Source organism: Convolutriloba macropyga, chromosome 8 (assembly GCF_964194025.1).
Source record: "Convolutriloba macropyga chromosome 8, txConMacr16.3, whole genome shotgun sequence".
NCBI classification, from domain to species: domain Eukaryota; kingdom Metazoa; phylum Xenacoelomorpha; order Acoela; family Convolutidae; genus Convolutriloba; species Convolutriloba macropyga.
This window is the reverse complement of record NC_134475.1, coordinates 41,131,632-41,153,228: the sequence shown is the minus strand read 5'-3', so window position 1 is coordinate 41,153,228 and position 21,597 is coordinate 41,131,632. Positions and strand designations below refer to the sequence as shown.

Sequence of the window (21,597 nt, the reverse complement as noted above, 5' to 3'; positions counted from 1 at the left end):
GACGAAATAAGAACTCAAGGTTCTTTGTTCTCCCGCTCTATTTTATTTGATATAAGCTTTCAAACTGAGCCAACTGATTGTTTTAAGGTGAAATTGACAGACCAAATGATTGTTCGAAATGAGATTCAGAAAAAGACAAAATATTTTATCTTTCTTTTTTGTGTTCCTTTTATAATTATACTTTGTCCATGTATTAAAGCAAACAAAATTTTGTTGTATTTATGGATGACCTGATGCAGCAATTTGACAAAAACCTGTTTTTCACCAATCAAATAGTTTTCACAACTCTTTGGTTGTTAAAAAAATACGTTTTTGTAAAATTGCTTTATCAGGTCGTCAATAAATACAATAAAAAATCGTTTGCTTTATTATATGGACGAAATATAATTATAGAATGAACACAAAATAAAAATTAAAACTTTTTGTCCTTTTTAGAATGTCATTTTGAACATTCATTTGGTCTGCCAATTTCACCTTAAAACAAGCAGTTGGTTCAGTTTGAAAGACTACATCAAATAAAATAGAGTGGGGGAACAAAGAGTTATTAATTCGTCGGCTGTAATTACTGCCAGACACTAGAATGAAAATAATAGGTCATCACAAAAACATTGCCATTTTTGAAACACAAAGCGATGACAAGCCAACTGATTTTCAGTTATTGTTTTTTCAAATTGCTCACTCAATCAAAGACTGCATTTCCCAGTCAAATTTTAACCATTTTTTTGTCTTTTAGGTGGGTAAACTGTAGTTTACTTTTACGTTTTCTAAAAAACCATAAGGCTTTGTGAAGCCATTTGGACGTTTTTCTCTTGTTTTGCTGTTTTAAGGCCATTCTTTGATGTTCCTCTATCAAAAAATTTATTTTAAGTGGTCTTTTGATGTAGTTCAAATCTTAAATTTTTCAATTATCAAATGATTTATCCTGCATTATTTCATATTTTGTTTCTGTCTCGCAGAATTGCAAGTCATTTTCAATCAATATTTTTAGGTTTGTTTCTTTATCAATCCTTTAAATTCTTATAGTTTATAACAACATTTTTTTTCTAGCAAATATCAACCGTTTTCGCAGACCTCTAGAATTTGTCTCCAATCAAGCGCGTTTGTCTTTTGCTTTGAACGCAGATAGCTACAGGATGGTCGCGATTGTTCTAGTACTTGATGTTTTTGCTAATTTTTATCTTGCAGTTATCATACAATTTTAATGTGTAAGAAAATTAGTAGTTTTTTGGTACCTGGAAGATATTAAATTTCTAAGAGCAATTACAGCAAATTTTGCTTTTGATGCCATAAGAAATAAATTTTGTGCGAATTCTCTATACAATCTTTCATGAAATTAGTTGCTATTATTACAAGCAGATCTTTGCACTCAAAAAAAAAGGTCTCTGAACGTCTCGATTTATTAAATTAATAATTTTTTTTTCATTTAGGATTTTGTAGAATCAAGTTTTTGATCTTTTTTGATACATTAAGGTACGTTTTATCAAGTGCAATTGTACCTGACAAGGTATCCACGCACCAGTTTTATTTAGGTTTTTCGAAAGTTTTTTTCTGAATTGTTTTTGGAAGTTTTAGACTGCACTTCAAGTTGTGTACTCAACTTAGTCTGTTTATTCCACACGATTGCGTAATTTAGTTATAGGAAAATGATGTTACTTCTGATTGATAATTCAGTCCAGGCTAGTCCATAAAATTATATAACAGCAGCTGAACAAAAGGAGAAGCCAAAAAAATTAACAACAGCTGAACAAAAGTTTATAGTCTCATTACCATTATGATTAAATAGCTTGCAAGAGCTAAGCGGATTCCAAAACGGTAATTCGATGTAGTTCAAAATTTAAATAGTTCAATTACCAAATAATTTATCCGGCATCAATTCCTATTTCCTTCTCTGTGTAGCAGAATTGCGAATCAATATTGTAAATTTGTTTCTTTTCGACCCCTTCAAGTTCCTATAATTTATAACACATTTCTTTTCTTGCAAATAACAACCGTTTTCGCAGACCTCTAACTTTTGTCTCCAATCAAGCGCCTTTGTCTTTTGCTTTGAAAGCAGATAGCTATAGGTTGGTCGCGATCGTTCTTACACTTGATATTTTCGCTAATTTTTATCTTGTAGTTACCATACAATTTTAAATCTTAGAAAATTTAGTAACCTATAAGATACTAAATTTCTAAATTCAAATACAACAAAGTTTGCTTCTGATGCCCTAGAAACTAAATTTTGTAAAATAATCTCTAGAAATTTTTTGTGAAACTATTTGCTATTATAACAAGCAGAACTTTGCAGCCAAGAAAAATTGTCTCTGAAAGTCAAGTTAAATTATTTATTTTTTTTCCATTTGGGATTTTGTAGAATTACATTTTTTGATCTTTTTCGATACACTAAGGTAACGTTTTGTTAAGTGCGATTAAACCTGATGAGGTATCCACAAATAGCAACCTTTAGTATCAGTCATCTTTACGTTTTTAAATTTTTTTCTTAACTGTCCTTGGAAGTTTTAGACTGCACTTCAAGCTGTGTACTCAATTTAGTCTCATTTTGTTCCACAAGGTTGCTTAATTTAGCTAGAGGAAAAATATGTTACGTCTGATTGATGATGCCGTCCAAGCTATTCCATAAATTCAGATAACAGCAGCTGAACAAAGGGCGAGTCCAAAAAAAAGATAACAACAGCTGAACAAAAGTTTATAGTCCCATTACCCTTATGATTAAATAGCTTGCAAGAGCTAAGCGGATTTCAAAACGGTATTTCAATGTAGTTCAAGATTTAAATATTTCAATTACCAAATGATTTATCCTGCATCAATTCCTATTTTCTTCTCTGTGTAGCAGAATTGCAAATCATTTTCAATCAATATTGTAGGTTTGTTTCTTTGCGACACCTTCAAGTTCCTATAATTTATAACACATTTTTTTCTTGCAAATACCAACCGTTTTCGCAGACCTCTATCTTTTGTCTCCAATCAAGCGCCTTTGCCTTTTGCTTTGAAAGCAGATAGCTATAGGTTGGTCGCGATCGTTCTTACACTTGATATTTCCGCTAACTTTTATCTTGTAGTTACCATACAATTTTAAATCTTAGAAAATTTAGTAACCTATAAGATACTAAATTTCTAAATTCAAATACAACAAAGTTTGCTTCTGATGCCCTAGAAACTAAATTTTGTAAAAAAAATTCTCTAGACATTTTTTTGTGAAACTATTTGCTATTATAACAAGCAGAAATTTGCAGCCAAGAAAAATTGTCTCTGAAAGTCAAGTTAAATTATTTATTTTTTTTTTCATTTGGGATTCTGTAGAATTACATTTTTTGATCTTTTTCGGTACAATAAGGTAACGTTTTGTTAAGTGCAACTCAACCTGATGAGGTATCCACAAATAGCATCCTTTAGTATCAGTCATCTTTACGTTTTTAAAGATTTATTCTTAACTGTCCTTGGAAGTTTTAGACTGCACTTCAAGTTGTGTACTCAACTTAGTCTCATTTTGTTCCACAGGGTTGCCTAATTTAGCTAGAGGAAAAAGATGTTACGTCTGATTGATGATGCCGTCCAAGCTATTCCATAAATTTAGATAACAGCAGCTGAACAAAAGGCGAATCCAAAAAAAGATAACAGCAGCTGAACAAAAGTTTATAGTCCCATTACCCTTATGGTTAAATAGCTTGCAAAAGCTAAGCGGATTTCAAAACGGTATTTCGATGTAGTTCAAAATTTAAATATTTCAATTACCAAATGATTTATCCTGCATCAATTCCTATATTCTTCTCTGTTTAGCAGAATTGCAAATCGATTTCAATCAATTTTGTAGGTATGTTTCTTTTCGACCCCTTCAAGTTCCCATAATTTATAACAAATTTTTTTTCTAGCAAATATCAACCGTTTTCGCAGACCTCTAACTTTTGTCTCCAATCAAGCGCCTTTTTCTTTTGCTTTGAAAGAAAATAGCTATAGGTTGGCCACGATTGTTCTAACACTTGATGTTTTCGCTAATTTTTATCTAGCAGTTATCATACAATTTCGAATCTTAGGAAATTTAGTAACCTAGAAGATACTAAATTTCTAAATTCAAATACAGCAAAGTTTGCTTCTGATGCCCTAGAAACTAAATTTTGTAAAAAAAATCTCTAGACATTTTTTTTGCGAAACTATTTGCTATTATAACAAGGAGATCTTTGCAGCCAAGAAAAATTGTGTCTGAAAAACAAGTTAAATTATTTATTTTTGTTCATTTGGGATTTTGTAGAATTAAGTTTTGATCTTTTTCGATACCCTAAGGTAACGTTTCGTTAAGTGTGATTGTACCTGATGAGGTATCCACAAATAGCAACCTTTAGTATCAGTCATCTTTAGGTTTTTAAAATTTTTTTCTTAACTGTCCTTGGAAGTTTTAGACTGCACTTCAAGTTGTGTACTCAACTTAGTCTCACTTTATTCCACACGGTTGCCTAATTTAGCTAGAGGAAAATGATGTTACGTCTGATTGATAATGCAGTCCAGGATATTCCATAAATTTAGATAACAGCAGCTGAACAAAAGGCGAATCCAAGAAAAGATAACAGCTGCTGAAAAAAATTTTTAGTCCCATTACCCTGATGATTAAATACCTTACAAGAGCTAAGCGGATTTCAAAACGGCTAGCAAATTGATGAATGTTTGTGTAACTGCGTTTTCCTGTTCGATCCCTTCAAAGAATGGAGTTACAGGAAAGCTAGGGAAAAGATGTTTGTCTAAAATCTTAGAAAAGACAGCTTCTTTCTGCAGCAATGTTTATCCTAATGGTCTAACACCATTCAGATGATGTTCTTTAATCAGCGCCCAAAGCACACAAGATTAAAGATCCCCCACCTTTTGAAACTATACTTATCATAACAAATTGGTCTTAATTAAACTGGGTTGGTCACACACGAACACAGTTCTCACTAATCCTTCAATCAACTTTTGTATGTACTTTCGAAAGAGGTGATTGAATGTCAAGTTTACAAATTGAAACTATAACCTGAATTGAGTTAATGTATTAGTCAATAACTTACTAAAATTTATTAACCCAAAAGCAGCACTTTTTCCCATTTTTTGGAAGTCAAATACAGAAATTGGTTTTGTTACCTCAGTTGAGTTAATGTGTGAGTCAACAAAAGTTTGGAGGATATTATAACTAGTTGGGTAGTGATTAGTTTTGAAATTATGATTCGGATTAACTATCAACGAAGGTTGCATGGCTCGGGCTCCGGTTTGCGAACCCAGCAAACACACCCGGCTGCAACAAAGGAAGGTAAGATACTGCCAATTGGGTCCTGTTTAATAACCACTAGACAGAACTTTTTAATATTAAAAAGGAGTTGAGCCGCGTAATAGCAATACCAGGAATTCTTTAATTAATCAGAGGATGACTGGTTTTGAAGCCTCAATAGATTCTGAATGATTAACTTGTGAGCCGCAATATAGAAAACACGGTCAACTGCTGTCAACAATTAGTGGGAAATGATAGTGTTTGACCAGCTGCTGGTTATTTTTAGAAACCAATTGTTTTATTTCCTTGTTTTTTTAGCGTTTGAGCGTTAAGGAGTGCTTTTAACCGTTGTACTCAGATTTTGGACGTTGGCGGTTTGATGTCCATAAATATGAGAGCAAAAATAAGTAAAAAAGACGGGTGTTGAACAATGCATAATCTTGTCAGATTTGATCAAAAAATCATTACTCTGCATCCTTAGCATCGTATATATTATCACAATAATGGCAGGCAATTCTTTGGAAAAATTTCAAAGGATCTGAGATGACTAAAAAGGTTTTCACAAAAATTTGTTTACAGAGCTTTGCATGCAACAAAAAAAATTATAGTACCTTTGAAGCATAAATGAAGTAGAAACGAGCAATCAATTAGGCAAATCCAAAGTAAATTTCTTTTGAATCAGCATCTATTATACATCTTATGTATCTCATAATGTTTAAATTTTGTAATTAGCCATGGAATGTCTACCAGGACGAGGAGAACTTTGCGCGAAAGCATCAGCAATGTTTTTTGATGTCTTCAATTATACTGTTCCTCAATTTCTTGTTGGTGTAATTTTAGTGGAAATGCGTTTTTTTTGTTCCAAACAATCCGATATTAAATATTTGACATTAAGCAAAATTTTGCATTAACCGAACGAGATTCAAGCTCTATGCAGTTCTTCTCTCCAGTGAAGTTCAAACTATCAAATTTTTGCAAATAATTTACAAATTTTACAATACCCGCATTGAAGTTCCTTTCATTTTATTCAAGGACCATAAATGATTTCATAATGTCCATAAGTGAATTCTTAGTACGAGTTTAGTTCGAAACTTAGGTGATTCTCCTGCATCACTGTGTGATCCGCAAAAGGACACTGAAACGTAAAATTTAGTGCAAAGTTGGGTGCTGAAGGAATAAGTCTATGTATATGACTCCAATTTTTAATTTTTCTTAAGCCTGTTTATGCCTATAAATGTTTATTTATTAGAAACGTGCGAGTAAAAGGTTTTTGCATCTAATATTTAATTTTTTTCAAAATATGTTTAAAATACAAACTCATTGTTTTAGCACATCCAATTAGTCAAATGTGGGCTGCACATACAATATATTACAATTGAACGCCCTCTGAATACCTTATACCAGAATTTTCAACTGGTCGCTCCATGTGTTATGTACCTGTATGACCTTGAATGATTTTCCAGATTTTTTTCGATTTCAACCAAAAAAAATTACAGTTTTCGGCTATCAAAATTTTTGTTTTAGTCTTGTATGATTTTCTTTAAATTCATTTAAGATCTTTTCTGGCTGCTAAGGAATAAAACAAATGATATACAACATAGTAAGAGTACTGAGAATCATATATGACCTTGAATTAAATCAAGAAAAGTTGTACGGTGGATGACCCGAGTACTTTATACAGAGCATTTGCCTCAAAATTAGTATCGAGTTTAGCTTAAATCACTGCTTATTACTTGTTTTTTGCGAAATTCAGTTTTAAATAAATGCTAATTCTCTGAGATGCCAAAATTTCTCACGAGCAGAGAGATATGAGCAAGGACTCATCATCAAGTGGTCTTCTAATGCCGCAATTAGTGATCTGAGGGACTTAAATGTAATTGCATAGAGACTTTCATCTGCAAGGATAAAATTTTTTTAAATGTTTTAGCAGATAAAAGTGACATGTGGAAATGCATATACAGCTCAACTTGGTTTTTTCTTCATTCAATTTTCGCTGATCGGTATATTCATCGTACAATGTTGCGAGAGGAATCATTAAAAAGCATGTCAAGAGTAGAATTTCAAAATAATAAAAAGGCTTTTCTTTAATTTCTTTTCATCAGGTAAACTATGGAGATTCAAATTTTGTGAATGTTAGCCACACTTCAGTTGTTTTTTCTCACAATTTTTGTAAAAATGGCTGAAACTTTGATGAATTTTGTCAATAACATAATAGAAATATAAACAAACATCTCATTGATTTTAAACTAATGATAGAACAGAGTTGCTGATTTGTTTAAAACAATACTTTTGGGTAAAACTTGGCTAAATTTTGGCATTCTTAAAAAAACTTTGAACAAAAAGTACTAAAAATGCTAATTTCGCCCACTTTGTGCAGACCTGTACTGTTGACATAAAAACTGATGACACAACATTTGCATACTCAAGTTATGGCTATTTTCAACCTTGATTCTGCAAAAACTGTACTGGAAAAAACACTTTTTAGCGGCTGTTCGTTAAATTAAATCGATTTCATCAAAAAAGCAATATTTATTTTTGATAAAAAAATTTCTGTTTTCCAAATCTTCTTTTGCGCAATTGTCTGGAAAAAAGAGTTGTTTAACAGCAGCTCAGCGATACTAAGGGGAGTTTTGGTCTCATTGCTGATTTTTGCAAAAGGAAAGGTCTCGAAGTGTTTTTTTGGGTTATTTAAAATTTTTATTAAATTATTTTAAGGTTTAAAAATCTTTTTAACACATTTATCATCTGTTTGATTTCAGAGGTGAAATTATAAGAAAGTACCAATGGTGTTCAAGTGAGGCCCCGCGAAAAATATTATGCTTTCTTAGTAAAAGCTCACATATTTTATCGCTCCTGCAAAAATTTATTGAGTCCTTGAGTTCTGCCAGCATTTGATATCCTTTCTGTCTCATGACTGCGTCTAAATCATAAACGCTTTAACTGATCATCCAAAGAGCTCTTTAGGAACCTATTCAATGCTTTCACCTGATAACTAAATATTTTCGGTATTATATCTCGATACGTATGTAAAAACCATCCGTTATTTTTGAATTTTTGTCTTTTTTGTTAAACGAGCTATTTCGGTTACATTTAAAACACGTTTTCTTTGAATAAATAAGAAGCAAAGGCAGGACCAATATTGGTTCAATTTCGTATTTTTACCATTAAAAATTTGGATTGTAAAAAAATTGGATTGTAAATAACCGATTGTAATGGTGCGTTGTCACTTTTCGGATAGTTACTGACTTGGGATGATATCAATTTTTGGAAGATCAAATGTACGTTCAAATCAAAACCACTAAACATACCTGATGATTTCAGCGAAAACCTTACGGTTTCTTGGCTTCTACTTTGTTTGCGAAAAATTGTTCGTAAAATTTTGACTTCTGCCTGTTTTCGATGTTAGTCTTTTGATTTAGTCACAATAACGACATGTTCAATTGACTTCCCAACGAGAAGAAGATCAGTCTATTCGACATTTTGAGATGAAACCTTGTGGATGTTTTTACGTATGTCTTTGAAAACTTAAAAGCAAAATTAATGCCTTTTCGATATTTGCCCGTTTCACATTTATCTCTTCCAGCGTTAATTGTAGGGTCAGCACAAAACGGAGTGCGCATCATCCCTCGGGTGAATTCGAATGTAGTAAACACTGCTGTTTTATCATTTACATAACTGTTTTTTGGCGTCGACACTTTTCTTAACTTTATTTCTTTTCGGACATTCTTCAATTTTTGGGGTTCTCTCTTTGATGTCGTGTCCGATTCTCAAATTAATGATACAATAATTAAAAGTTTTTTATCACAATAATGGCCTTAACGGAAGGCGCAATTGGTTATATTTAATTTTATCGAAAAGATTTTGATTTTATGGGCTTCAAAACCGATTTCCCGCAAATTTTAAGTGACTTATTGAATTCTGATGTATTTTTTTAGTCGGGAAACTTCTGAATAATGAGAGATTTTATTGGCATTGTATAGCTAATGGTTTTGATAACTCTAGAGTTAACTGTTCTAAAAAATAGAGGTATTTCCTATCTTTTGACCTTTATGTTTTTTCTACTTGTTAAGTATTCTCAGTAAATACAGGTCATATATCTTTTTTTTGTGAAATTCATGTCAACATTTTAGTTTACTGTTTATATAATGCTATTTTGACTTTGTTTTTAGGTTCTTTTTATAAAGGTAGCCATTGAGTTTTCTTCTCGCCAGCCTTATCATGAGACATTTTAAAATCTGCATAGTGGTTTGAGCCTAAAGCCATTTTTAAACGGATACACATTCTATTTTCGAACAATGTACGAATTTTTGACAGTTTTCTATCTCTTACTCCTTTGGCGGTAAATTATGAATCTCAAATATAGCAAATTTTTACCTTTAAGCAAGTTTTATTTCAGAAAAACAACAATAGGCATTATGGTGGAACGTATATGAGCTCAACCTTAGAAACTTCTCGCGTTCCCCAAAATTGAAATTCGCTGAGGTTCCCGAATTTGCTTGTGCTTCATTTTCTACTTAGGATCTTCGAAATAATCTGAAGAAATCTGACATTTGGCCACAAGAGACATCTTAGGAGACATCATAGTACTTTCATTGATGCTCGGTTTCTGTCGAAAAAAAATAGTGCAAGCAACTATGCTCTTGACTTCCTTTCTCGGATATATTTTGACTCAAGACTTCATTCATTAAGTTCCAAGTCCAAAAAACACATGATAACAGGTCTGTTGATGGTCCAGTTTTTTCAGTTTATCTAAGACTTGTGGTCGACTCTACTAATCAATTTCATGTGTGTTTATTAGAGATGATCCACAGTACGATAGCTAGAGTTCGAAATCAACGCAACCAGAGGCAAAACAACAACTGCGAGAGGGGCGATGACGACAACAGTCCAGATGGGAGCAACCCTCAAGGAGAGTCGGCAGAGTTCGACACCGAGGGCACAATCAAGAAGTTCGACATGAACGCCAATGCGAACCCACCAGTGGCTGTAGTGAACTCGGGGGTCATGGAAAAGAGTGGGAAAGAAGTTGATTCAGAGTTTGTTCAAAGGTCAGTTTTGCTTTACTTGTTGATGAAGATATGTCATTAATGAGTTTCCAAACTGCCCCCTTAGGTAGAATTGTCGCCTCAGGTGAGTTTTTCAAATTATTATCGCATGAGATTTTATACAACTCTTATCAGAATTTGCGAGACTTTAAATGAACTCGTAAGGTTAATTAGTTGCATTGAAAACTTTGTTATCTTGTAAGTTTCGAGGATTTTATGTGCATCGACGGTTTCAAGCATTGCTATTAACTTTGACAGATCTCGCTTTTGCTATTTCGTTAAAATATCAACAGCAATATTCAATACTATCTAATAAGTGCTGATTAGTGCCCATGACAGAAATTTGACAGAACTTACAAGGTAAAAATTGGAGCAAAAGAATGGCCATGGGTCAAACATTTACACGTAATACTTCTACAGGCTCGATTCAACGGTCATGGGTGTTTTCGATAATCCTCGCTTATAAACTGACTCAATGAAAAAAATATAGAAATTTTATCACCGCTTTTCCTCGAACAAATAATTAGAAAGGCAACGGTTTTTTTTAATCTTTTCTCTGTGCTTTTCAAAGAGAAAGCTTTGGTTTGTTATTATGTGTCTACTCCATAATTATTGTCTCTTTAATTACTACTGAAACAGGGTTCACTCTTTTGTCTTTCGTTTATTCCATGTTCTGAACATTTGTTCTTATGACCACAAAATATCGGTTCGAGAAGGAGACAAATAACACAACTGTCTTTTTTTTCAGTTTTGGGCTCACAGCCCGGACACAATTTTTTTTAGCTTAGCGTAAATGTTGATTTTTAGCACTATGTTTCATAGATTGAGAAAACGACATTTTAATTTTAAACATTTAAATTAATCTGTAATGGAATGTACGCTGTTTTATGCCTAGTTTTACTACTGGATCCCATTTACTATATTCTGTAACAGGCATAGTAGAAATTGTTCGAATATGAGGTTGTGAGCGAGCTCCAGGTACGACTCAGATGGACTTTAGTTGCTATCATATCCAGAATTATACCTAGAAGACATCATTAAGAGTATCCTGCACTAAAACCACTTAGATAAATGCATGCAGTACAAAAAAGTTTAAAAACCTGCGCTGAAAATTGTGACTTTCGGAGTGGCTCATTTCTTCATATTATACATGAATCGTTTAAGTACAATCGGCTTCAATATTTTCCACATGCTCAGATCCATAATTGTTGTCACATTTTTTTGATATCTATTTTTTATTATGAAATTCTAACAATAGTTTTTAATAAGAGACCATAACTTTGTTTCTCCTCCTAGAAATGAGGGCTAATGGAATTTTCTAAAAATCTGTCGAACAAGCGCTCACTCTGTCTATTCCTCGTCCACATTTCGGAATGAGTTTTTGGACTAATACTGATCTCCCTGCAGTCTTGTTTATGTAATTTATTATTCTGGTAGTTAGATAAAAGATGATATCTGCGATGTTATTAACGAAACAAGACGTACATTCCTCAAAAAACTTTTGATTCTGTTGACCACAGATTCCTGCTTGACAAAATAATTGCTATGGAATACGGGAATACAAAGGAACAATTCAATTTCTATTGCAAAACCACTTAGATAAATGCATGCAGTACAAAAAAAAGTTTAAAAAATTGTGTTGAAAAATGTGACTTTCGATGTGGCGCATTTCTTCATATTATACATGAATCACTTAATTACAATCAGCTTCAATAACGATGTTTTTATGCGGACGTCCCGCGATAAAAACAAACGTTGTGTGACTGGTAGAATCTGACAACCAGAAAGATCTAAAAACCTAAATAAAAGCAAGTCCAAAACATATTGCATTCTAGAGATCAAAGTTCAACCAAAAGTTGCATTGTAAGTTGTAAAGACACGATCAGGAAAATTTCAGGGTAAAACTAGTTAAGATTTCGAACAATTTTGTTGAGAAAAAAATGAGTTTTGTCAATGAACACAATTAAAATGTAGAAAACAAATTCAGCACAATTGCGACAATTTTTTCCAGCGACCCACAAAAGTATTGACTACGAATTGATTGATCACAGCTAACAAAATATACTTCCACAAGTTATCCAAAATGGCGTGTTGATACGCAGATCAACAGCTTTAGAACCAACTAAGCGCATTGATTCCTCAAAGTTATTTTGAAAGAAAAAGATGTAATTGTGAAGCAAACAGAATCTATTCAGCGTAAGATTTGCACCATAACAAGCTCGCAAAATCAACGCTCAATAAATACAAAGAAAAAGCACTATTGAGCCGGGCACAACGTTGGCTATTCAAAATGCAGAAAAAAGCTTACAATCAACAATAATTTCTTATAAACCCTAAGTTAATATACGTGTAGCAGTTATTTAACAATTGTTATTTTTTCAACACCTCGTTAGGTTAAGATGTAACAATTTTCTCACATAGTCAGATCCATAAATTTTGTCACATTTTTGTAGATAACTTTTTTTAATAGATTTTGAAATTATAGCAATTTTTTGTAATATGAGACCCTAACTTTGTTTCTCCTCTTAGGCATGAGGGCAAATTGAGTTTTTTAAAATTCTGTAGGCCGAGTGCAAATTCTTTCTATTCATCGTCCAGACCTGGGAAAGAGTTTTTTTAATAATGCTGATCTCCATGCAATCTTGTTGATATAATTTGTAATTCTGTAATTTCTAATTTCTAATTATGTAATATTTTTTTAATCATTCTGTGATGCCTTTGACAACAGAAAACAATATTTTAATATAAATATTATATTTTTATCTCAAACACGGACATTGTAAATTACCATGCTAGCTGCAAATTGGTCGCTCTGTGCGCTGAGAGTGAGAAAAATCGAAATTGCCATTTTGCTGCCACACGCATTTAAACACATGACGCAAGTTTGAACTGAAATCTGATTGATTTATCCCAAATTCACAAACAATTTACTTGTAGTTTATACATTGCTCTCCCAATAATTCCTTGTGTAATATAACTAACTGCCCTATTTTGTCCAAAATTGTCTCCAAAACTCTGCTGACTGTCAAATATGGATTCCGAAACTTTATCCAAGTTATTGGAAACTGTTGAGGACAGAAATTTACGTCAAATCTTAGCCAATTTTTCCCAAAAACTGCAGATGAAAGATAAAAAATTGTTCAATTAGAGAACAGAGTTGCTTCGCTGGAACTGCGCGTTAGTCAACAGGAGAAATACAGTTCAAAAGACTGCATTTTAATAGAAGATATGCCTTTGAGACGATCTGATCAGCCACTAACTCACCAAGTTTGTCAGTTTTTCGGCGAGTTTTTAAAGTGTTAGACACAGCCGAGCAACTTCAAAGCCTGTCACTCTCTTGGACCATGGAAATACTTGAATTATCTACCTGCAATTATTGATAAAATTATTTATTTTGGAGAGAAAAACGAAATCTACGGGAGACGATCGTGGTTGAGCCAAGTCAAAAACCCAATAAATGGGAGGCCCATTTTCACCAAAGAGAGGCTTCCAAAGGCCCAAAAAGAAAAAAAAGACTACGCTGATGAACAAGGACTCATAACTACTACGAACAATTGTGATGTGAAACTTTTCTACAAAAAAGACGACGGAAGATTTCGATCAGTAGTGGTTAACAGCGTTCGAGCAGTTCAGGACTTCAAACCAAAAGGGGTACATAAAGTAATAAACAATAGTAAAAAATGTTTGTGAACAGGGTTTAGCGGAGTTTACCGAAAAGGATGTTAACGACAATCAGGAACCTGATGGCAACTATAGACGTGAACAGACAATGTCCAGCGGGTACGAGCTATGCAAGAAATCATGTGAAATGTTTGACTTCTCTAACACTCCAAAGGCAAAACTGAGTAATGTTAACGCTCTGCTGAAACGCCTCCAAAGTTCACCGGATGAGCGAGAAGGTATGGAGATTATTGAAAAGTTCTGCAAAGATCATAGACTTCTAGAAACTCAAAATCAGTTTTAAGAAAGTCTGCAAAATAGTCCTAGCTTTTTGGTGACTCTCACTCTCTAGCACATTTATGTATTTCTTTTGCAAACATTCTGTTCTCTTTCGCCAAATTGTTGTGTTTATAATAGTTTCACAAAATCGCCTACAAGAGGCTTCAAAATGGAAAAAGTGATTTTCCTAAACGTGCAATCCCTCAGAAGCCATTATGACCAACCTAAACTACTAATTGAGTCGTTTCAAACAAAACCAGCTCTTGTTGCCCTCTGTGAAATATGGTTGAGTGATAATGATTCAATCGATATTTATGAACTACATGGGTATAGTAAAAATGTTACCGCCAATGGACAAACCCTGGGTGGGGGTGTTGGTTGCTATATACGTGAAGGTATCATATACACGCAGCGTCGTTTGAAAACAATTTTGGAACACATTGTTCAAATTTAGTAATAGTTTACAGACCACCATCAACCAGTTTTCACGATTTTTATGAACAACTTGAAAAATTGTTGTTTGAAGCAACAAATTTAGGCGGAAATTTATTAGTCCCAGGGGATTTCAATCTTGATTTTTTATCCCTTAGTTGTCAGAGTAACATTTTGTCATAAGAAAATCTTCTGGCTTCGTTGGATTTGAGGTTGCAAAATAGTTTACCCACAAGAGAAACTGCAACTACTTCAACATGTATTGACCATTGTTTTTCCAATATTTTATGTAAAGTGGACACGGTTACGTGTCACATAAGTGTTCACCACGGTGTACTATCAGATCTACCGATACAACGGGCAACAAGGGATGGTCCAAAGTTTGTGTCAACGCGTGACTTAAGATATTTGAAAAAAGACGAAAATATCTGCAAATTGTTGTTTTAGGCGAATCATGAGCTTTCTAAAATTTCTGTAAGCTACTCTGATGTTGAAAATTATCTCCAGCAATTTAGCGCTGTTTTAGTCAAAGCATTTGACAATGTCTGTCCGTTGGTAAAACGCACTCCTAATTCAAAACAAGACTGGAATAATCGGGTTATAAAGCGATTAATAGCTCAGAAGAATGTTTTGAAAAATAAACAGATTAAAAAAATTCAGAAGAAATTTCACGACAATTAAAGTATGTAAAAAACCGGCTTAATAATGAAATCCGTAAATCCAAACGCTCAATTAATGATACCAAAATTGCTAAATGCTCTTCTGCTGGTGGAATGTTTAAAGTTTTTAATGAGTTTTGCGGATCTTGTAAACAGCAAGAGATAACTATCTGTCCGGATAATCTTAACAACTTTTTCGCCAACATTGGTTCAAAACTTGTTAAGGCTCAAATAGACCAATCAACATTTTTTTGTTTAAAACTAACACCAACGAAATTTTTAAACAATAAACACAATGCAAAACAAAAAATCAAACTGTCATGATGGCTTAAATCCTCATCTAATAAAAACCGGGGCTCCAGTCATCTGCCAACATTTAGAAATCGTCTTCAACAAATGCATGGAGCAGGGACATTTCCCTGATTTCTTTTAAAAAGCTAAAGTAATCCCTCTCTTCAAAGGTGGGGATCCTGATGATGCGAATAATTATCGCCCTATAAGCCTACTCACGGCAAGGAGCAAAGAGTTCGAAAAGAATGTTCAGGTTTATAGGAAAACACAAACTTTTGAACGATCATCAGTTTGGTTTTTGCACCAAGCGATTATGTGTTCATGCAATTATCTCAACAACTGAAATAATGAGAGATGTTATTAACAAACGTGAATACGGCTCATCTTGTTGTATTGATCTCAAAAAGGCTTTTGATACAATAAAGCATAGCCTCTTGATTAAAAAAACTTGAGTTATATGGTTTTCGGGGCAAATCTAGAGAGTTTTTATTATCTTATTTGCCAAATTGGAAACAGTATTTTCACGTAAACGGAGTTTCTTCACAGTTTCAAGAGGTATCATGTGGTGTGCCACAAGAATCAATTCTAGGTCCACTTTTGTTTCTACTGTTCATAAATGATTATCCCCTTCAACTAAAAGGGAGTGAAACAACACTTTATGCCGATGAAACTACTGTTACCGTTCGTAGCAAAAAACTTTCGTCAATAAAACAACTTGAAACTGCAACACGGATTGCAGATGACTGGTGTAACAAAAACAAGCTCACAATTAACACGTCGAAATGTTAAATACTAAACTTCGGGAAAACAAATACATATGACACTTTCGGTCTGAAAGATCAATCACTTGAAATTGTGTCGGAGTTCAAGTATCTAGGTGTTTGGATAGACAAAAGTCTTACCTTTGAAACTCATGTTTCTACAGTGCTGAAAAAACTAGCAAGATTCAACGGAGTGATGTTCAAAGCTTGTTCTTGTTTCTCTTGATCTACTCTTTTACAGTTCTACAGAACATACGCAAAGCCTCTTATTTCGTATGGTCTCTTAGTATATGGCAACTCAAGTCGAACTTTATTGAATAAAGTTTTCGCAATGCAAAAGAGAATTATTAGAACTATCTTTTTTAAAAGAAAATATGAACATGTCGGCAATATATTTGAAAAGTTCAAAATTAAATTCGTCTTTGACATGTTTTTTACCCAATTGCTGAACGAATCTATTTTACAGCACCTTAATGTATCCTGTAGAAAACTGCTACAGGGTAATCCAGTGCCCACTGGATCTACTAGAAGGTCTGAAAAAGGTTTCTACACTTTGATAAAAGCGAGGTCAAAAATTATGGATAAATCTTTAGCAAACACTATTCGCAGAGCGCTTAACATTTTGATTCAATACAATCTGATTCCCGACAGTCTAGACAGCTATAGCACAACTCGGCTGAAAAGTTTTGTTACTAAAATCTGTGAGAACTATTTTAAAGGCGAAACTGATATTGTGAGCTTGTTTTTCTAGAGGGCATGCACAGCTTTTCGTTTGTGGTTTTGGGGCGCATTTTAAAGAGCAGGAGATAACTGAAAAATTAAAGTTGATTTCTGCCGTGATATGAGAAAGGTCAGAACATCATGCGCAAGCTCTAGTCATTTATCGAATTAGAAGTATTTTCACAAAATTCTAACTACAAAAACACGTTTTCGGAGTTACCAGTGTTGAAACTCACAGATTTTACCCGTCCAAATTTTACCGTCTAATAAACATGTGCTTCAGTTCGGAAACCGGCAGCCAAGAGTTTGATTTGATAAAATTTATCTAAGAAGGCATGACATTCAACTTCCTCTATTGAAGAAGACTCTTCCCTGTTTTTGTGTGTGTCCGTAGCCTTAAATATTTAAACTTATTGATTAACGTTATAACTTGTATCGATTTGTACTAACAAGGTCAGTCTAGACCCTCTGACATATTCCCTGTATTGACAAGGCACATTCCGGTCTATGGTAGCATATAAAAATGCTATAATTTGTCATTAATATTTAATTCGGCCCGTCGCCAAAACATAAAACTTGCACTGTAATATTTTTGTGCCTCTGGGTAAAGATTTTCTGCTCCAAGTGTTATGCTTACACTCAACGCTCAACTGTAAAACTTGCTTTGAATATCAGTCTAAGAATATCTATTGCATGGAGCCCGGGAGTTATGGAAAATGAGCTGATATCAATTGAAAACGCGTTCATTAAAAGTGGGGAAAACGTCTTCACGCCTTTATTGACAAACAGTAAAATGAACAAACCGCGCAGAAAACGAAACGTTGGTTTGCTTTGTTAAAAAAGACTTCTATATCGTTGGTTAATTTTTTCACCAGTTTTACCTCAACTAAAGGATCCAATTTTCTTCGATGCGTGTTTGTATTGTTGTTACTGACGTTAATTAAATTTTAAAAATTTACAGATCGAAAGCTGCTAAAAACAAATTCAAAACTTTACGTGGATGACAAAGTTTTAAATTAACAGGAGGAAAAGTTTGATCAATTTCCAAAAACAAAAGTCAAGTTATTTCTGATAACATAACTAGTTTAAATGACATACTCAGCCCCTTGTAAATTTTGCACTCAGACAGAATGTTCGTTGGGTAGAGACAACAGGCTGCCACCTTTCAATTTAAATTAGCCCCGTTACAGCAAAACGCATATTATGATAGAGAGAGAGAGAGAGAGAATGATTTTGAAAATTGATTTGACATCTTAATTGTCCAATTATATTTGCTTAGCTGATAGTTGCTTCATCAAATCAACACTGATCTCTCGAACCTGAAAAAGATTAGAGCTTGAACTTTAGCCGATCAAAATACGATCGATCATATTAATTTCATAGATTTTAGAAAAAATGGCTTATGTTTGTTTGTGATTACTTGTTATCGAAGTAGTTAATAGATTGCTCTGACGAACTTTGGTGCTGCATTTATTATTAAGATATTACAAAAAGAAAAATAGTTTTGTAATTTTTCAGAGTTAAATAATTCTGAAATATCTTTTACAAGCTAGCATAATAGTTTTTTCTTTTGCTTGTTCTTTACTGTTTGTTATCTAAAAGCAAGTGTTTTTTTTTCAAATCTTTCATTATTACAATGACAAAGTTCCTCCCTTTCAAACTTGGATTAAGAAGAGGTGGTCGTTGTAACAAGACAATGCCTACAGTACACGAGTTAGTAATGAGGAGTACAATTCCATACATTCACTTCATCAACTACACTGATGTATACACCCCTCACGAAAGGTAAGAACCACAACCAACGTCATAAACTCATTTCCAATAATTTCGTACACCTCTTAGGAATTTGTGTTTATGATTGCTGACCAATGAATTTTCCGACAAAATTTACATTTTTTCTAATGAACACTCTTTTGCTAACTTGTGCCTGACAATCTCTCAATTATCATGAGAAACTATTATTGCTCAAAGACGTTTAATGAGTTTTTGTTATGTTTCAATTGCAGCACAAATTGTAGTTCAATGCAGTTTAATTGTGTATGTCCTTCATCTAGCTGTCTACCGGCCAATGACGTTGCTACGTTGAAAACTCTCTGCGCCAGTTGTCTAGTTTGACCTGAAATTATAACAGTTACCTTTTATAGAGTTGAATCTATCAGTTCTATTCAGGCCTATTGTCAGCTATACAATACGGCTTATAGTCAGCAGGATCTGATCCTACAAATGAAGAATAAAAGAGCCCATTGGGTCTGAGCTCATTATGTTCAAGGAATCCCCCACTCCCCTGGAAAAATGGACAGAAAGTTTCCATCTGGCATCAAATGCTAAACACAATAACATATTACGGAAAATCAATATAAGATACAACATAGCCTGCAACTTTAATGCCGCATTACCGGCAGTAAATGGAACGAATCAAGAACAGATCAAGAAAAAATCAGTATAAAATTTGTTAGCCTTAGGGTCGAAAATGCAAAAGATATTCATCCAAAATAGCCACATCTGGTGGTAAGACAAAGACGGTACCCAGACTGAATTGCTGACATATTTATTATTACGAAAAACTTGTTATTAGATCACATCACTGGAATTGACAACGTTCTCGGAACAGTCAATAAAACCAAATTTTCGTTTAAACTAGAAAAAAGCGCAAATTTTAAAAGTCAAAAACTGGATTCCTGGCAATGTTTCAAAGAGGCGGTTCAAAAATTAGCCCCATCAACAAAGCACGGGCAATGAATTGTCTCTTGTGATCTGTTATATACTTTGCAAAATTTATCCCATATCCATCTGAAATAATGGCAGAATTAAAGGACATTATCAGAATGACGCAAACAATAGTCAGGCGAAGCGAACATGAAAATTAATTAGAATTTTGATACATAAATTTGACGATATATTTGAAAAAGGAGGCTCGGTAATGTGCGTACGCACATAATGTTCCGACCCCGCTCATCCACATTCTTGACTTAATTGGCTACCACATAATGAACCGATAGAAAAGTTTCAAAAACATACTGATCGCTCAATAACCCATAATGGGATACAATAAGGCCACGCTAGAGGGCCGATAAAACTTGTCGTTAATAGGACTAGTGGAAAAGAATATAATAACAATTAAATAACAAACATTAATTACGACCAAAACTCGATGTCTATATTTTTAAAAAATTATAACAAAATCAACCCTCCATCAGATGAAACCTAAACAAAAAACCTTTACTTCAAGAGAAAAGATATGGGACCTGTTCTCAATGCGACTGGGTAACAGGTCAACAAACAGAGCAAAAAGGTGCGAAGTTCAGAAATACGCTTCTATTTTTGAAAACAATTGATTTCAAAAATGATTATCATCATTAGATAATAAGTGAAATCACTGAAAAATTTATTTATTTATATCTGCATATGAAGCAATTGAGACTTGTCATTATCCAGTGTACGTCATACGGCTACAAAAAGAAGGAGAAACACCGGCAAAACTAAGATTTGCAAGAAATGCCAGTGAAACTGTTAAAACGGTTGAAACCATAAACTTGTACTAAGAGCAATGAAAAGGTTCAATTTCGTAATATTCCAAAGCCAATGGGACCTACCATTAGCGTAATAATTTTAAAAGAAAACAAAATTCCTTTGAAATGTACAAATATATAAAATTCTCAATTATGTTAAAAAATTTTGTAGTAACAGTAGTAACAAAGCCGAGAAACAATTTGTCGATTTGCAAAAAAAAACAAAAATTTTCTACCCGAAGAAGTAAGCGAGTAATCAATTAGAGCAAACAATTTTTATACAAAGGGGAGTAAAGTACAGTGCGTTTCTGTTCAGTTTTCTTTGCAGTAAATTTTGGAGATCAATGCAATTTATTTGTGGTTGTCATTCAGTATTCACCCGTGTATCGGTCAGCGGTGTACCTCCTTTGAAAACTTCAGGCATCAGTTGTCTTGTTTGGCGTCAAAAAAAATTAGTTTGCGGTTTATTCTCTGAGCTCTATGCGGGCCTATAGTTAGCTATAAAAAATTCTATTAATTCCCATTTAGAAAAAAATAGTTGAATCTATTTTATCCCTTATTCGTCAACAATGCTCAAAAGCCATCATGGGAACGATTGCTGCTGCTGCAAGATATTTTAATAACGGTTATCATGAGAGTCGAAGGCAGAAATTATTGTGGTAAAACCAATTGGTGGCTTTTTACCCTTTGTGTTCCCATTGCCTCGTTTATTATTTTCTTGAAATGCTGCTTTTTTGAGATCTATTCTGTTTTGGCCCCTCCACTTTAATGATCCTATATATTAGGCCCCCAGGCGCACGTACCTTTTCTTACATAGTAACCTTCTATATAACAACATATAATTTGTAACGGGGGGCGAAAAAAAACACCAGGCGTGTTTTCAAAGCAGAATTGATCCCATTTTCGTTCCACTCAATTTGAAATAAATTGTGGTTTGATATTCGAATGAAATATCTATGAAATATCTATATCTATATTAGAACAATCTTGCCGAAAGCTGAAAGAACATCT

The 21,597-nt window shown here is 33.6% G+C and overlaps 1 protein-coding gene across 7 annotated transcripts in view; it reads left to right on the top strand.

The window, feature by feature from the left end:
* The window catches only part of LOC142344731 (potassium channel subfamily T member 1-like), a 179,492-nt gene that overhangs the window by 42,340 nt on the left and 115,555 nt on the right, over positions 1-21,597 (top strand). For 5 of the 7 annotated variants that reach the window (XM_075396617.1, XM_075396619.1, XM_075396618.1 and 2 more), the window contains exon 2: positions 10,029-10,278. In XM_075396617.1, the coding sequence (XP_075252732.1) occupies positions 10,029-10,278 (250 nt within the window). Of the gene's footprint in view, positions 1-5,003; positions 5,273-10,028; positions 10,279-18,405; positions 18,863-21,597 lie in introns of those variants that run through there. The other 2 variants (XM_075396615.1, XM_075396622.1) reach the window with 2 other exon arrangements.